At 57.8% G+C, this 14,970-nt stretch overlaps 1 protein-coding gene across 1 annotated transcript; it reads right to left on the reverse strand.

Moving 5' to 3' along the window:
• Window positions 1-35: 35 nt before the first annotated feature.
• Window positions 36-14,472, reverse strand: P4HTM (prolyl 4-hydroxylase, transmembrane). Its single transcript, XM_044253606.1, has 9 exons — window positions 14,140-14,472; window positions 13,847-13,928; window positions 5,272-5,462; window positions 4,360-4,456; window positions 2,845-3,007; window positions 2,086-2,271; window positions 1,284-1,374; window positions 964-1,087; window positions 36-470 (listed from the first exon to the last, which is right to left on the reverse strand). The coding sequence occupies exons 1-9, from the start codon at window positions 14,470-14,472 to the stop codon at window positions 250-252; spliced, it is 1,488 nt and encodes a 495-aa protein (XP_044109541.1). The 3' UTR covers window positions 36-249.
• Between the last annotated feature and the right edge of the window lie 498 nt (window positions 14,473-14,970).

Below are 14,970 nucleotides of genomic sequence, written 5' to 3' on the forward strand. Positions count from 1 at the left end.
TGCCTACCCGACCTGTGGCTTCTCGGCCCCGCGGCTCGAAGCCGTGTAGTTTTATTTGGGGTGGGGGCAGCATGGGTCTGTACACAATAAATAACACGAATATAGGAACTGTGCCCTAATCGCGGTTGGAGGCGGGGATAGGGCAAGACATCGGCCAGGTCTTTGACCTGCATCTGGACAGGGAGACCACAGGTCCCCTGACCTGGGACGGCGGGTGGCCTGGGGCTGCGGGCTTCGGCGACACTCCCTTCAGAGCTCCACGCGCGCGTCGCGGTACGCCCGGTCCAGAGCCCACTCTGGCTGGGAGTCGGTGCCGCCTTCTTGGGCCAGGCGCGCCATCTCCTGCTGAAATAGTGCCTGCCGTGCCCTGCTGGGGTCCACGTTGATCCAGTTGTTGGCGATCCACTTAGTGCCACTTGTGACCAGGCAGCCCCCATGCAGTGAGTAGTCATCCACGTCGCCCACCCAACCTAGAAGAGGAGGATGGTGTGACCGAGGGAGGTGACCAGAGGGGGCTCTAGGCGGAGCTGACCTGAGCATGATCTCACACAGGCGAAGGGCACGGCCAGGGTGGCCCATCGGTGGGCCCACCCCACATCAGTAGCCAGGGCCTCCTTTGGGGCTCAGCATCTCTCTCCAACTAATGCACTAACACCACCACTGGTCTTCTGAAACCAGCTTTCTTGCTGCCAGACTGTCCACAGCCCAGGCTGGTGACAGATGTGTCCCCAGCCCCAGTGAGCTGGAAGGCTGGAGCATCAGGGAATCAGTCACAGGGGTCAAGATAACCCAGGAAGCTACACAGGTGCTGGCCACTGGAGTCACTGAGGAGGACCTTTGGGAGGCACCAGGGGCAGAAAAACATGCATAAGGGTGCCGAAAGCATCCCACCGGCGTGGCCTTCTGGGCTAGATAAAGGGAAGCTTCCCTCAAGGCACTCTTGGCCTGGTCACAGGCCCTCACCTTGTCCATCAGGCAGGTAATTGTACCAGAAGACTGCTGTGCCCTGCCGGGGCTTGACACGCAGATTCCCCTTGTCACAGTGCCTCCGAGTGTCACGGAGATCAACATCATCCTGAATCAGACTCTGTGGGCAGCAGGATGGTGGGGTTTTCAAACTGCCCCCACTGTGTGGCCAAGCAGCCAAAAGCAGCCAGAGGGAAACCAGTCAGAATTGCCCAGGGGATCCCTTGGGCCCATCATCCCAGCTCTGGAGGAGTATATACTAGGATTGCCCAAGGCCCTGCCATCCCACCAGAGTTAACAGCCTGGTTGGCCCTTACCATTTCATCGTAGGTTCTGTTGTCTGCCACAGGGAAGACAGTCTCGCCCCCACCGGTGACGTTGTTCAAATAAAACAGCACTGTCATGTAGCTGTAAGGCAGGGGGCCCACTGAGCAGCTGTGGACACTCCCGTGGGCTTACCTGTGGGGAGGATAAACTGCCCAGATTCCCAAGGGCCAGATGGGGGCAGGCTGAGATCAGTGACAACACTGCAGATCAGTGCCAAGATGTCCCTAGCCTGTCCTTCCTCCCACAAACCCAGTCTCTTTCTGTGTGTCACAGTGTTTTGTGCGACCAAGATCACAGGTGCGCTTAGCTATATTATTGAGAAAAGTAGGCTAGCAGGAGCAGCACAGCCCTGCAGAAGTTCGGCTAGCCGGGAGTAGAAGGCGCTGACCCAGAGCAGTCACATGAAGAGAAGAGGCCTGCCTCCCTGCCCAAGCAGGGGAGGGGGACACAGCTTCAAAGGGAGAAGCTGAGGCCTCCAGCTGTGGGGGAGAATCAAGGTCCAGGGGAGGGGGCGCCTAAAAAACTGGAGACCCATTCTTGCCCCTTGCCTCAGCGCTCTGGGGACAAGTCTCAGTGTCTGTGGGCACCTTAGTTTGGCCACTAAGATAAGATGGCCACCCTTCCTGCCACTTGGTGAAGAAACTGGGGGGAGAGATGGGGTATCCTCAACCAGGATGGCCCAATGCCCTCCTGGACGCACACAGGGGACATCCTGTTAGGACAGGGCTGTATTTACGTCATGGGAATGCCTGGCCTAGGAGTGGAAGGTCACCCCAGATGGGAAGTACTTGCCGGCAGGAGGTCTCGAAGGGTACAGACTCATTGGCTATGAGCTTGGTATGGGAGCAGATGGTCTCCGGGTACACAGGCCCGCTGTCCACATGGGCATGGTAGTGGCCTCCCTCGCCATACCGCACGACCTGCAGTGGCTCGCTGAGCTCCACGATTTCAGGTGACAGGCGGGTGAGGCGTAGCACCCTGGTGGGCAGCAGGCATTCAGCTGGGCAGTCCCATGCAAGGTGGCACCCTGAAGAAGCCAGACCCCGGACCTGCCACAAGCTGTGCCCCTGCCCACCTCCCCTGGTAACCCCGAGTTCCCCCCCCACCCCCGCCACGCCCCGCCGATGGGCCCTGTAGGAGCAGGAAGGGGTTACTCAGGAGCCCTTCTCCCGGGATGCCAGAGACCACGCTGGGTGGGGAAGATGAGATTTCCACTAAATTGGGAGCGGGGATCACTCCCTGCAGGAAGGAGGTTGCTTATCTAAAACCCCTGGCTGCTCAGCGGCAGGGGGTCCTGTGGACAGAGATAAGAAGTCATTTCTCTAACTACCAAAAAACAAACATTCCAGTCTATTCCTAATCCCAAATGTGTGTTGCTGGCCCACAACAACAGTTAATTTGCCTTTGTTAATTGCCTGTCTTTTAAAGGGTTCTAATCCTGGTCTAACAAGTAGAACTTAATCCCGAGTTGGCTAACCAAGCCTGTCCTCTCGGCCCCAGCCAGGAACTTCTGTGAGGGCCCCACAGGCCTGCTCCCTCCAATGTGCTCACCTCTGGCGGATTGCACGCATGACGTGGTGGGCACCTTCACCCTGGTAAAGCCACGTGTGGTGGCTGTTCCGCACCAGCTCGCTGGATGCCGCCTTGTGGCCCTTCATGTACTTGTGGAAGTCCCGAAGGTCCATGTTGGAGAACTCCTGCAGGCTCAGCACTCCTGTGCAGGGCACCCATCGTCAATGCCCCCTAAGCCCATGTGAGGAGCCCACAGTAGCAGGCTGCACTAGCCTCCCTCCCCCCTGGGGGAGGGGGCCTCAGCCACTGGGGGCCCTTGTGCACCTGTCCCCCAGCCTGGACTCTTGAGTCAGATGAACCTGACTTCTGTCACATCAGGCCCTCCAGGAAGACCCAGGGAAGTCCACTTCCTCAGTTTAAACCCGGATTTGGCCCCCCAAAGGAAGAAGCCCAACCCCTACAAGATTGGCCACAGCTGGGTGGCCAAAGGAAGCTTGAACCATATGGCTAGGACCCCCTCCCCCAAGAACTGCCCCTGGCCCCCCAGCCTGACTCTAAAGCATGTACTGGCTACCCTCTGGTCCTATAGAGGGTGAAGAAAGTAGTCAGTGCTGGGTTCTATCCAGAGCCTTCCATGCTATCGGGTTTCATTCAGGGCTAGTGCCCAGGAGCTCCCTTATGACCTCAGGTCCCGTTCTGAGTGGAATATATCTATCTACCTCGCCAGTCCTGCCTGCTGGGCTAGCAGTCTCCCTCAACAAAGAAAGCCGGGCCATTCTCCTAGACAAGAATGTTCCCTCCTGTTTCTGCCCAACCCACAAAGCAGGAGCTCCCCTGGAAGCTGGTGTTCTGGAAGAGTAGCTCGTGTCCATCTATTGGTTGACTTAAGGGTGAAACCTTTCTTTCTTTCTTTTTCTATCTTTTCTTTTCTTTTTTTTTTAAGTAGGCTCCATGCCCAGCGTGGAGCCCAGCATGGGGCTTGAGCTCACGACCCTGAGATCAAGACCTGAGCTGAGTACCTTCCCCATCTCACCCAGAACTTGGGCATGTGAGTGATGACTACACCTTAGTAACATCTAGGAGTTATTACCCAAGGGGGGTGGGGTCCTTGTGCGACAGCTCCCCTACCCCAACCACCCCCAGCAGTTAGCATGACTCTAGGTGAGCAAGAGGAAGGCAAGCAAGATCTTAGTTAGACCAGAGACTGTGTCTTCTGAGGAAGACCCTGTGCCTGGCTGGAGAGAAGTAGATGGAGCAGGGAGAATGGCCAAGTTCAAGCTGGCCTCACCAGACCTATGCTCCTGCTGAACCTACACTGGCCTCTGCCAGCCAGCAACTCCCCTCCTGGACCCCACACTCTGCCTGTTAATGTCAAAAGGGCCTCCAAAAACTGTCCCCTAGACTGTCACCAAGGCATATGGGAGGACCCAGCCTACTGCCCAGGAGTGAGGGCAAGGTTGCATCCTCGCCTCCCCATCAATGGCTCCTCTAGAAGCTGGGCGTACGGCGGGCAGGAGGCTCACAGGGACAGACTGTGGCGAGGTATGAGCTCACCGTCACCATCAGGGTCAGCCTTGATCGCAGAGTACATCTCCTGAATGTTCTCTGGAGTCATCCACCGTCCATTTCCCAGGCGAGTCTGGGCCAGGACCTAAAGCACAAGATGGTCCCTCAGTGGAGTGGCCGCAACGATGGAGAGCCACCAGAGCATAGACAGTCGCCCAGTTCTTGCTGTAAGGGCTAAGGGTGCTGGTGATGGGGTAATGGTTGAGGACACAGGGCAGAGCCTGAGGTCCCTGAGTTGAAGGGAGGGTAGGCAGAGAGGCCCACAGGCATCTCGGGAGGTGGCCAGGAAGATAGTAAGAGATCTGTGGGCCATAGGCATTCCTGGCCCTGTTGGGACTGTGGCCTTCATGGCCAGCACTGTCAGCTGGTTGGAGGCAGAGTGAAGCACAGGACTGTGACCCACTCGGATATTCCAGGTCAGAAGGGGGAGGCCAAGGCCTGGGTGCAAACAGGGAACAGGCACCAAGGGGAGGCCTGGCCAGGGAATGATCACCAGGCTTGTCAAGAAGACCAGGCTCAGTGGGGCGAGAGACCCTCTGTATAGGCGAGGGACACTCCACCTTGCCAAGACCTCTGTCAGAAGCCTGGTGTGAGAGGCATATAAAAGAGACGCAGACTCCTGGCTACCCTCAGACCTGCCACCCCCTCCACCATGAGTTCTGTGGGTCCCCAGCCACGTCAGCAAGGAATCCAGACCACAGATGGCATTACCACCCAGGAACTGTGGTAATAAATGTCATCACCCACAGGGGGATCCTCCTGCCACCTTCTGGGGTTCCCGAGGCAGCAAGGAGCTCTCCAGGGAAGGAGAAGGGGGCGGGGCTGGAACTGGGCAGGCCACCGGAAAGACAATTCTAGGCACTCCCACCCTGGGCCAATTCCAGGCCACAGGATCCCAACCTCACGGAGCTGCAGGCGACCATCGTGGTTCTGGTCCAGCAGCCGGAAGAGGTCCAGCTGGCTGACCTGCATCGTGCCCATTGCCTCCTCGTATTCTTCAGTGGGCAGAATCTGGCTGCGCTGTAGCCCCTTCATCTGGGCCAGGTGGATGATGAGCCGACACTCCTCATCACTCAGGAAGCCAGGGATCTCTGCCAGAAGAGGAGGTGGGGGAGGCCACAGACTGAGCCAGGCCACTGGTGCAACCGGTGCTTTCCTCTTTGCAGTTCCTGCGGGACTCCTGTGCCCCGGCACTCCCCGGGTCAGGACTTCACACGCGGCTTTACCTCTGCTCTGCACTCTGACCCCAGAACTGAGTTGTCCCGCAAAGGCTGGCTAGCATTTGGAATGTGGGGGTTTTCTCTTTGATGCTGACAGCAACCACTTCCTGGGGAGCCCTGGGAAGTTTGCTAGAGCTAAGCTGAGCAGGGGATCCCCCTGCCTTGGAGTGGGACTGATGGCCAGAGGGCTGACCTCCACTTCTGATTGGGTACCTACTTTAAAATGGGGTGATGGTGACTGGATTTTGCTTTCATTTTTGCTTTTCAGCATGGATCAAATAAAAACCAAGTGTAAAACATTCATTGCTGTAGGTCAGTCCTTGCCGTCCACTCTCCTGCACAAGTGGGCGCTGACCATCTGTCCAGGGCTGAGTTGCCCCGTGCTGGCATGTACGTCAGTGGGCGTCTCTTAGGGTTTTGGCTCTGAGAAGATGCCCCAGGTGTCCTTTGCTTTGGGAACAAGCGTACACTGAACATCATGCCTCTAAGTCCGAGTACAGGCTAGGCGTGCTTGGGGCTCAGCTCCGGGGGCTGGATGCCCCCACGCCAGCTCTACAAGCAGTTTGGTCACGCTGGAAAGTGTGTCTTGCACCTGGGAAGCCCACATCCCAGTGGTCCCGGGCACTCATAGACAGGAGCATGGGCCCTGCTTCCTCCCCTCGTTCCCAGGAGAGAGGACTTCCTTAGATGGGACCAAGAGGCCCACAGAGGAACAGACTGGAGGCAAGGCCCTGTGGCCACAGCAAGCCCTCAGAGCTGCAGAGCGGTCTACCACCTCTCTGGGTTATACTCCCAGTATTAAGTTCCAGGCATTGCCATGAGGAAGGAAAATGGCTGCTCAGAGCCAGGCCTGGAAGGGTTTTTAGTGGTTATCATAGCAGATCATACTTAGGTGGCATGGATTCTGCGTCCTGTCCTAAGCGTGTCATCAACTCCTGAATCCCTACACTCACCCTAGAAAGCTGGGCCCCTTCAATTTGCCTTTCTTGTCCCGGACACCCTGCAGGCACAGAGATGTGAGAGACTTGCCAGGGACCTCCTAGGCTGTCATACTCCAGAGTCCATGCTCAAGACCACACTCAGCTTCCCTGGATAGATGGCCCAGAAGCAATGACAAAGAGGGCAGGATAAAGGCCCCCACCCAGGCCTGCTTGACCTCCCAGCCCAGCAAACCCAAAAAGGGTGTGAGCCATCCACTACGGGGTGCGGGGAGTTGGGGGGGGCACGCAGCTCTGGACAATGGGTTAGACCAAACTGCTAATCAACAGTCACCTCCAGGTAGCTTAAAAAATAAGTAAACAAACAAGAAAAGTAAACCAGAAAAAGAAAAAACACAGGCCCAGGTTTCTTTAGTTTATTAAGCGCTGGTAATCCGCAGGCCCCAAGATGCCACCAAACTCTACAGTCCCCTGCGGTGTGCTAATCAGATGCAAATGGCCCAGGCCAGCACACTGGGGCCTAACCAGATGGGTCCCAGCACCGGGGACCTGCACAAACACCGGTTCCTGGGGTGTGGGGACAGACCTATAAAGGTCTCAGCCTCAGCGCTTTAAGACCAAGGCAGACAAAGCGGGTGATGGATCAAGGGCTGTGGCTGTTAGTGACCCTGGTGGTGCTCTGGGCTGACAGTGGAGCAGGGGCTCCCCGGGGCCCCACACGGTGCATGCCCATTCCCCAAGCCATGGCCCTGTGCCACGATATTGGCTACACAGAGATGCGGCTGCCCAACTTGTTGGACCATGACACAGCGGCCGAGGCTCTCCAGCAGTCGGTCAGCTGGCTGCCCCTGCTGGCCAGGGAATGCCACCCGGATGCCCGCCTCTTCCTCTGCTCCCTTTTTGCCCCTGTGTGCCTCGACAGGTAGGGCAGGGACTTCCTAGGTGGGGCAGGGGGAGGGGTGCTTTCCTCTGCCAGGGCCTGTTCACTAACCATTGCTACGTACCTCTCAAGGCTGGTTGGCGACAGGGGTGGGGAGGGAAATGAAGGATTGTCTTGTCAGGGTGTTCCTGGCCCAGGGGAACAGGTGCCCATGGAACAGAGGAGACACAGGTAGACCATCAATGGTTGGCACCCTTGGCATCAAGGGCTCTTGAATGTCAAGGTATGGCAAATGGGTAGGATGCTTTGGGTTGGGAGGGCTGGAACCCCTCTCCAGGGGGGTGTGGAAACTGTCTGCCCAAGGAATCCTGGCAAAAGATGGAGCTTATCTGAGGGCCTTTTCTCCGAGACCAGAGATCGCAAACCTGATCCCCCAGCCTAACCTACCTGGTGAAAACAGCTCCTTCAGTCCCTCCTCTGGGGGACATTCCCAGAGCCTCAGGGTGACCATGCCAGTGGCACCAAGAAGGGGCTCTTTCAGAATCCAATGATTGGGCCTCTGCTCTTTGTGAACCCCAGCCCTGGCCAGACACTGCAGTCTCCCACATGCCTTTCAGGACAAGAGGGAGGGCTCTGCTTTCTCCCTCCAAGATGGGGAGTTAAGGCCCAGAGCGCAGCGCCCTTCGAATATGCCCTTCTCCAGGGCACTGGATGTCTGCCCCAGCTGGAGGGGGAGGTGCGCTGGAAAGCAGCCCTGGCCACACGAGGACGGTGGGGGCTGTAAGACCAAAGCCCGGTGGGGGTGGGGGGGAGGGACGACGACCTGCGGGGGCAGAGAGCTGTTGCTAGGTGACCAGGTGTCGTTGCCAAGCAACCGCGAAGTCCCTGACTGTGGGGGGGGGGGGTTGGTGCTGGAGAGGAGGTGGGGCTAGCCCGGACTCCAGGAAAGCCGGTCCTGAGCGCCCAGTCTCCCCGATCCTTCCATCCTTCCCACCTCCGCAGGGTCATCTACCCGTGTCGCAGCCTGTGTGAGGCCGTGCAGGCCAGCTGTGCGCCCATCATGGCCTGCTACGGCTACCCCTGGCCGGCCATCCTGCACTGCGGCCGCTTCCCCGCCAGCCACGGCCTCTGCGTAGCTGCGGTCTCCAACGGCTCCCGCCTGGGCCGCCCACGTGAGTCCCCCCATGGCTCCCAGGCCCGGCCCACGGGCAGCGCCTTACCCTCCCAAGCCACTGCCCGCAGAGCCAGAGGTACATGGGTCTCTCTGGTAGGGGAGACAAGGGACCAGCCACAGCAACGGGTCTCAGAAAGGGTGAAGAACAAGGGGCCAGCGGGAGGCCACCCCCAACGCCCTCGCTGCCGGCCCTTCCCCCACTTGCTCCGGATGGAGCCTCACTCGGCCCCTCCCCCCAGTGCCTCGCGCCAGCTGCAGGGACTGTGAGTTGCAGGACGCCCGCTCGTCCAACGAGGTCCTGGACGCGCTCTGTGCCAGCGACTTTGGTGAGCCCCTAGCGTCCAGCACCCCTTAAGCCCACCTCACAAGTGCCTCCATCCCAGCTCCCAGATCAGTGTGAGACAAATGAAAGAGGGGACACTCAAATGCTCTACCTGGTTAGAGCTACAAGATAAAGGCCTTTATCAAGCCTGGCATCGCTAAAACAACACACTGAACCTGCCTAGGAGGGTGGCAGCCAGGGCTTCAGGTCTTCCCCAGGACCCTGATTCAGAGTAGAGCATCCAAGAGGGTGTGGTTCACCAGGTGGAGGGAATGGGGGGTACTTCCCTGCGCCTCACCCCACTCCTCTGATCCCACGCAGCAGTGAAGGTTAGGCTCTCCCGATGCAACGGGTCGTCCTCTGGTCTCTCACACTGCCACCTGGACTCCCGGCTGGAGGTGCTGAAGGCGGGCCCACTGCCTGCCTCGGAACTGGCCCCTACTCTGCGTCGCTGGCTGCAGCTGGATGCCACGTGCGTGCACAACCTCTTGCGAGGAAGGCTCGCTGGCACCTACGTGCTAGGTGGGGAGGTGCAGGGCCCTCGGCTGCTGGTAACCACGGCCTATGTTTGGAGCCAAGGCCACCGACATCTGCAGCTGGCCGTGCGTAGATGGCACCATCACCAGTGCCCCCGGTAGGGATTCCTACAGGCAGGGAGAGCCAGCCACACAAAACCCGCGCTGCCCTGGACACACCTAAAACCTTCTCTGCTGCCCATCACGGACACTTGCAGACCAGAGTCCCGAGAAGCCCCGTGAAGGACCCAAGCAGGGCAGAAGCCCACTGCTGTGGCCACAGCTAAGGCGCCCCTTCCTGGACTACAGCGCTCTGCCCAGACACGAAGGAGGCTGGCTCCCCTAGCAGGGGAGTGTTTGCTGGGTAGGCAAGACAATCTTTCTGTCCTTCTGTCCTTCCCAGGCCTGGGATGACAGTCTGGCTAATGCCTACAAGCCGGAGCAGCCCAGGCTGCCTCAGGGCAGGTGCAAAGCCTCGGGCTAAGCTCCTCCCAGGCAGGATGCTGCCTGTCAATCCCCACATAGACTTGGTTTTATCTGCCTGACCTTTACTGAGCCCACGGTCCCACCAAGCTGCAGGCCCGTGAGAGAGCACAGCAGGTGGGGAGAAGTCCATGCCGGAAACTGCCTTCAGCTGCTTACCAACCTGAACTCACTCACTTTCTCTCTCTCTCTCTCTCTCTCTCTCTCTCTCACACACACACACACACACACACACACACACACACACACGGTCCATGCCGGAAACTGCCTTCAGCTGCTTACCAACCTGAACTCACACACACACACACAGACACACACACAGAGTTTTCCCCCTATTTCTGGGCCTCCAGTGTTTGTCATCCTAAGTAACTGCCTAATTGTCTTCTTGAGCCGACCTGGAAATCCTACGATAAAGCAGTCATGGTTTTAAGATAAAACTGTTTTGGGACGCCTGGGTGGCTCAGTTGGTTAAGCAGCTGCCTTCGGCTCAGGTCATGATCCCAGCATCCTGGGATCGAGCCCCACATCGGGCTCCTTGCTCGGCAGGGAGCCTGCTTCTCCCTCTGCCTCTGCCTGCCACTCTGTCTGCCTGTGCTCGCTCTCTCTCCCTCTCTCTCTGACAAAAAAAAAAAAAAAAAGATAAAACTGTTTTGTGTACTGGTGTCAGTTATTCGTCTATGTTAAGTAGTTAGGAAAATGGGCTAAAAATCTTGTTGGCCTCCGGGTGGCGACCCCTGCTGCTCTTGAAGGGAATGCCAAATAAGGGGGCACCTGCCAGGGTGGTGGGAGGTTACTCTGAGCAGACAGACAGTTGCTGGTCCGGCTGAGTGCCCAGGAAATCTCGCCAGGCAGCCAGTCGTGACGGGCAGCAGACAGACGCCGGCTGCTGACTACTGAGCCCGCACAAATCAGGCCTCTCCCACATGCAGCTCGCCTTTAGGGGTAGAGGTACGAATGACAAATAAATACCGAGACAGTCTCCAGGGTTACCAAGCACCAAGAAGAAAACCAGGCAATCTGATGCAATGGTATCTGGGAACCTCTTAAGACCAGTCTGAGGTCAGGAGAGGTCTCCGAGGAGGGAATGTGTGCGCACAGGCCCAGTGGACCAGAAGGCACCCTCTGTGGGATGGGCCAGATCTGAGCCTTCTGGTGGAGGGCACAGCACATGTAAGGTCCCAGGGCAGAATGAGCTTGGGGACAGCAGGGAGTGAGGAAGGGGCAGCAGGAGAGGAAGGCACCACCAAATGACACTTAGAGGTGAAGTGGGAATCTTGGAGACTTTTAAGAAAGTGGGCGGTAAGACTAATCTGTTGTTTAGACACAGAATGGGGGTGAGGTAAGGTGGAGGGAGAGGTGAGCCACGTGAAAGGTGGCAGTGTCCCCAGAGAGATGACAATGACTCAAAACTGGAACACCTCCCTTCTGAACTGAACAGGTCGAAGTCCTCAGCCGACTTCTGATGGTCCAAATCCTTGTGGAATGCCTACCACACTAGGCACACTTCACAGGTATTATGCCCAGAACTCAGAGTGGGGCTTTGGTGGTCTAGGTCCCACTTGCCCCAGGTCTCTAGGGACAAAGGTGGGAAACAGGGAAATGTTTCCCCAAAGGGAGACTGGAGTTTGCATGGGGTCCTCCCCATGAAGTGGTGGGACTCCCTCCCCTAGAGATGGGGTCACTCTGGGGTAGAACCCAATCCCTTTGCCCCAGTTTATATCCTGAACACCCACCTCTCAAGCCCTGGCGCCTTGGGTCCCTGAGGCTGAGGGTGACAGGTTTGGGACCAAGAGCAGCAAGACAGAGGTGGCAGAGCCCACAGCAGGCCCATCCTCCTTGGGCCCTCCTGCCTTCTTAGGGTGACAGGAGATGACTAAATGGGCAGGCAGAGAAGACAGACACTGCTCCTTCTTGAGATAAGGCTTCCTTTTGGGGTCCATCTAACACCACAGAATTCAGGAACTGCCCCCTTTCCGACATCCTCTCCCCCGTGCTTTCCCTGCCTCACAAGTGGACTTCCTATAATCACTAATCTCTCCTTCATGTGGCTCACCTCGTTTCGTCAAGGAGCAAGTCCCAGGACTTCCTGGGAAAAACTGGGGACAATGCCTAATACCAGACTCAAAGTCAATGTAAGAGTTGGGAGAAAATGGGGGCCACAGCTGGAGGTTCTTGCTGCAGCCATCCTAACCTACAGGTACACAGACCCATCCAAAGGCTTAACGAGAAGCAGTTTACCTTGTGCCAGATCTCTCCTGCTTCCTAGACTTTATGGGGCTTGGGTCTCATTCTCTGCTCTGTAGGACTTTGATGCAACACTGCATGTTAGGGGCTGAGGGGTCACAGTTATGGGTCATGATTCATTTAACCTATTATACATCTGAACTGTGTGCATACAGGTCCCAAGAAGGCTGAGAACACAACCCCTTCAGGCCTGTCTGTTCACAGCAATGTAGCAGTAAAGGGGTGAGTGTCGCTCCCTTGCCTGGATTACCCTTTCTTGACAGTCACCTGGCTTGATCCCATAGCTCCTAAAGGTTTTGGCTCAAATATCTTTCACAAGGAGGCCTACCTTGGTCACTCTATTAAAAGTGTCAACACCAGCTGAAATTCTGCCTTATTTGTCTGCAATCATTTATCACCAACTGACACGCCATATATATTTGTTTATTGTCTGTCTCCTTATTTGAATGTCAGCTTCAGGTGTGGGTGTGTTGTTGGTTTTTTTTTGTTTGTTTGCTTTGTTTGTTTTTCCCTATTTGGTTCAATGCTGTGTTCCCAGCACTTAAAATAGTGCTTGGCACAGATTTCAACCTTATGAAGCAGTAATAATCATAGTAACAATAACCTTTTAGGGCTCCTCCCACAATGGGACCAGCATAACCTATTTCCCCTTACATGCATGCAGTGTTCTCATAGGTCTCAAAGGTCTCGGCATAATTCTCAGCCAGGGCCCTCTGCCCCAGAGGTAATGGCAGGTGCTCAGATGCTCTGCTTTGGTCCCCAGCCCCCTCCTGAAAGCCTCTAACTCACACCATCCCCCAGCAGGCAGGAACAGCCCCGGGTCTGCAGGTAAGTGTGTCACTGACACTGGATACCCAGGGCCGGGTGCACAAAGATATCCTGGGCAGGGTCATGAGTCTGGGGAACCCCCACCTTGCTGACATTGGTGGTCTCAAGAACTTCGAGAGTCTTCTCAGCTAGCAGGGTGGCTAGACAGTTCAGGCTCTAGAGGCAGGCTGCCTGGGTTCTAACCCTAGCTTCGCTCCTGAGCTAGCTGTATGAGCCTGGCAGATCAACCGCAGTTCTGTGTCTCACTTTCCCACCCGGTAACCTAAGGGTGGGATCCACACCCACCTCATATAGGTGTTGTAAGAATTAATTGAAACGATCTCATAAAGCCTAGTGCAAAACCAGAGCTCAGGAACTGTGAGCTTATGATGCTGGTTCCAAATGAGGTCACGCTGGAAGGTTTTGCCTACTTATGGCTGAATACAACCGTATCCTAAGAACCCTCGTCAGACCACAGGGTCCACTTTGGGAGTGAGATTCATCCTCAGAGGCCCTGAGATCAGCTAGGTCCTGGTTAGCAGTCTTTCGTGCCCTCCCCCAGTTCTAGAATGTGATAGAATTAATGATGGCAGAAAGTGTCCAAAGATGGTTTCAATGAAGTGTTTAGACAACCGCCTAAGGGTCGCATTGCCCAGCCCTGTAACGGAAGGATCAGCTGCAGAGTAGGGGTCAGAGAGGGGAGTGTGGAAAGGTCACCCTGTGACCCTATTACAGAGGTGGGGGTTGGTACTTCACTTTGGGAAACCTTTGGGTGATAAAAGCTACTCCGAAGCAGCCATTTTCAAAACAGAAGTCACGTGGCCAAAGCGAGCCTCCGAGCGCCCCCAAACCGCAGCCCCTGGCCCTTCCCAGGAGCGCCCAGCTGACTTACCGAAGAGCAGCGGCTTGAGGCTGAGGGTTCGGATGAAGTGATCCCTGTCGGCGACCAGCTGGACCTTACGCTCGTGCCCCACCTAAGGGAAAGGGGCACTGCGGGCAGCTCGAGCCCCAGGCCGCGCCGCCCGAGGAGGGTACAGGCGCCCGGGCCCCGACCGCGACGAGTTGGGGGTGGGGGTGCGCGCGGGGCAGACGACGCAGGGAGCAGCGTGGAGGTCGTGGGCTGCGCGCAGGCGGTCACGGGCTCGCCGTGCAGGGCCTGGAACCCGGCGAGACGGGGTTCCTCACCTTGATGCCCTCCAGCCGGGCGAGCGGACCCAGGGTCGGGGCGGGCCCGGGGCCCTGGGCGCGGTGCTGGGGCCCGGGGTCGCTGCTCTCGTCCCCGTTGCTGTAGTGCACGAAGAGCAGCAGCGCCAGCACGTTGCCCAGGTACAGGTGCACGAACACCATCAGCACCAGGAAGTAGGCGCGCGAGCAGATGCCGCGGGGCTTGCACAGCGGCCGGACCGGCGCGTCCTCGCAGTCGCCCAGCCCCGCGGCAGTCCGGGCCCGCTCGTGTCCAGGCGGCACCCACTGCGGACTCGCGGCCTCCGGTCTCGGGGCCGCCGCCGCCGCCGCCATGGCGCCCAGGTCGCGCGCACGCCCAGGGGAGGGGCCGCGGGGATGCCCGCGCCGCGCGGCGCCGTCGCCTAGACAACCGCCGTGGCGCCCGCGCGCGCCGCGGTCTCCAGGAGACGGTGCCTGGGGATGCTGCACCCGCCGAGGCCGCCCGCGCCCGCCCCTGCGCGGCGCTCCGTCTCCCCTGCGCCTTGGACCCCGGTCCACGCTGGAGTTTCTCTTCCCGGGGTGGGTTACTGTCCGGAGGAGATGCACGCACCCCAGGGCGGAAGCCGGCCCCTCCCCCACGCGCAATGCCGGGGCACACAAGAGCAGCACCATTAAAGGAAACCCCATTGATACTTTCTCCGTCCTCTACTTAAGATGCACTTCCTCTTCCTGGAAAAGTATGCCCTGCATTTTCTTGCTCTCGAGAGTGGGGTGACAGCGACGAGGTGACGAGGCACTGCCGAAAGATGACTCAATAATGCGGCGGTCTGGGGCCGCTGCGGAAGCCGACTA

This window comes from Neovison vison, chromosome 6 (genome assembly GCF_020171115.1).
Source record: "Neovison vison isolate M4711 chromosome 6, ASM_NN_V1, whole genome shotgun sequence".
In the NCBI taxonomy this organism is placed as follows: Eukaryota; Metazoa; Chordata; class Mammalia; order Carnivora; family Mustelidae; genus Neogale; species Neogale vison.

Bases quoted from the DNA above. Each gene is read 5' to 3' on its own strand.
- P4HTM (XM_044253606.1), bottom strand. From the start codon at position 14,472: ATGGCGGCGGCGGCGGCGGCCCCGAGACCGGAGGCCGCGAGTCCGCAG. The intron at 13,929-14,139 runs GTGAGGAACCCC...CCTTTCCCTTAG, and splicing joins CCCGGCTGGAGGGCATCAAG to GTGGGGCACGAGCGTAAGGT. The intron at 1,088-1,283 runs GTAAGGGCCAAC...TGCTGCCCACAG, and splicing joins ACAGAACCTACGATGAAATG to AGTCTGATTCAGGATGATGT.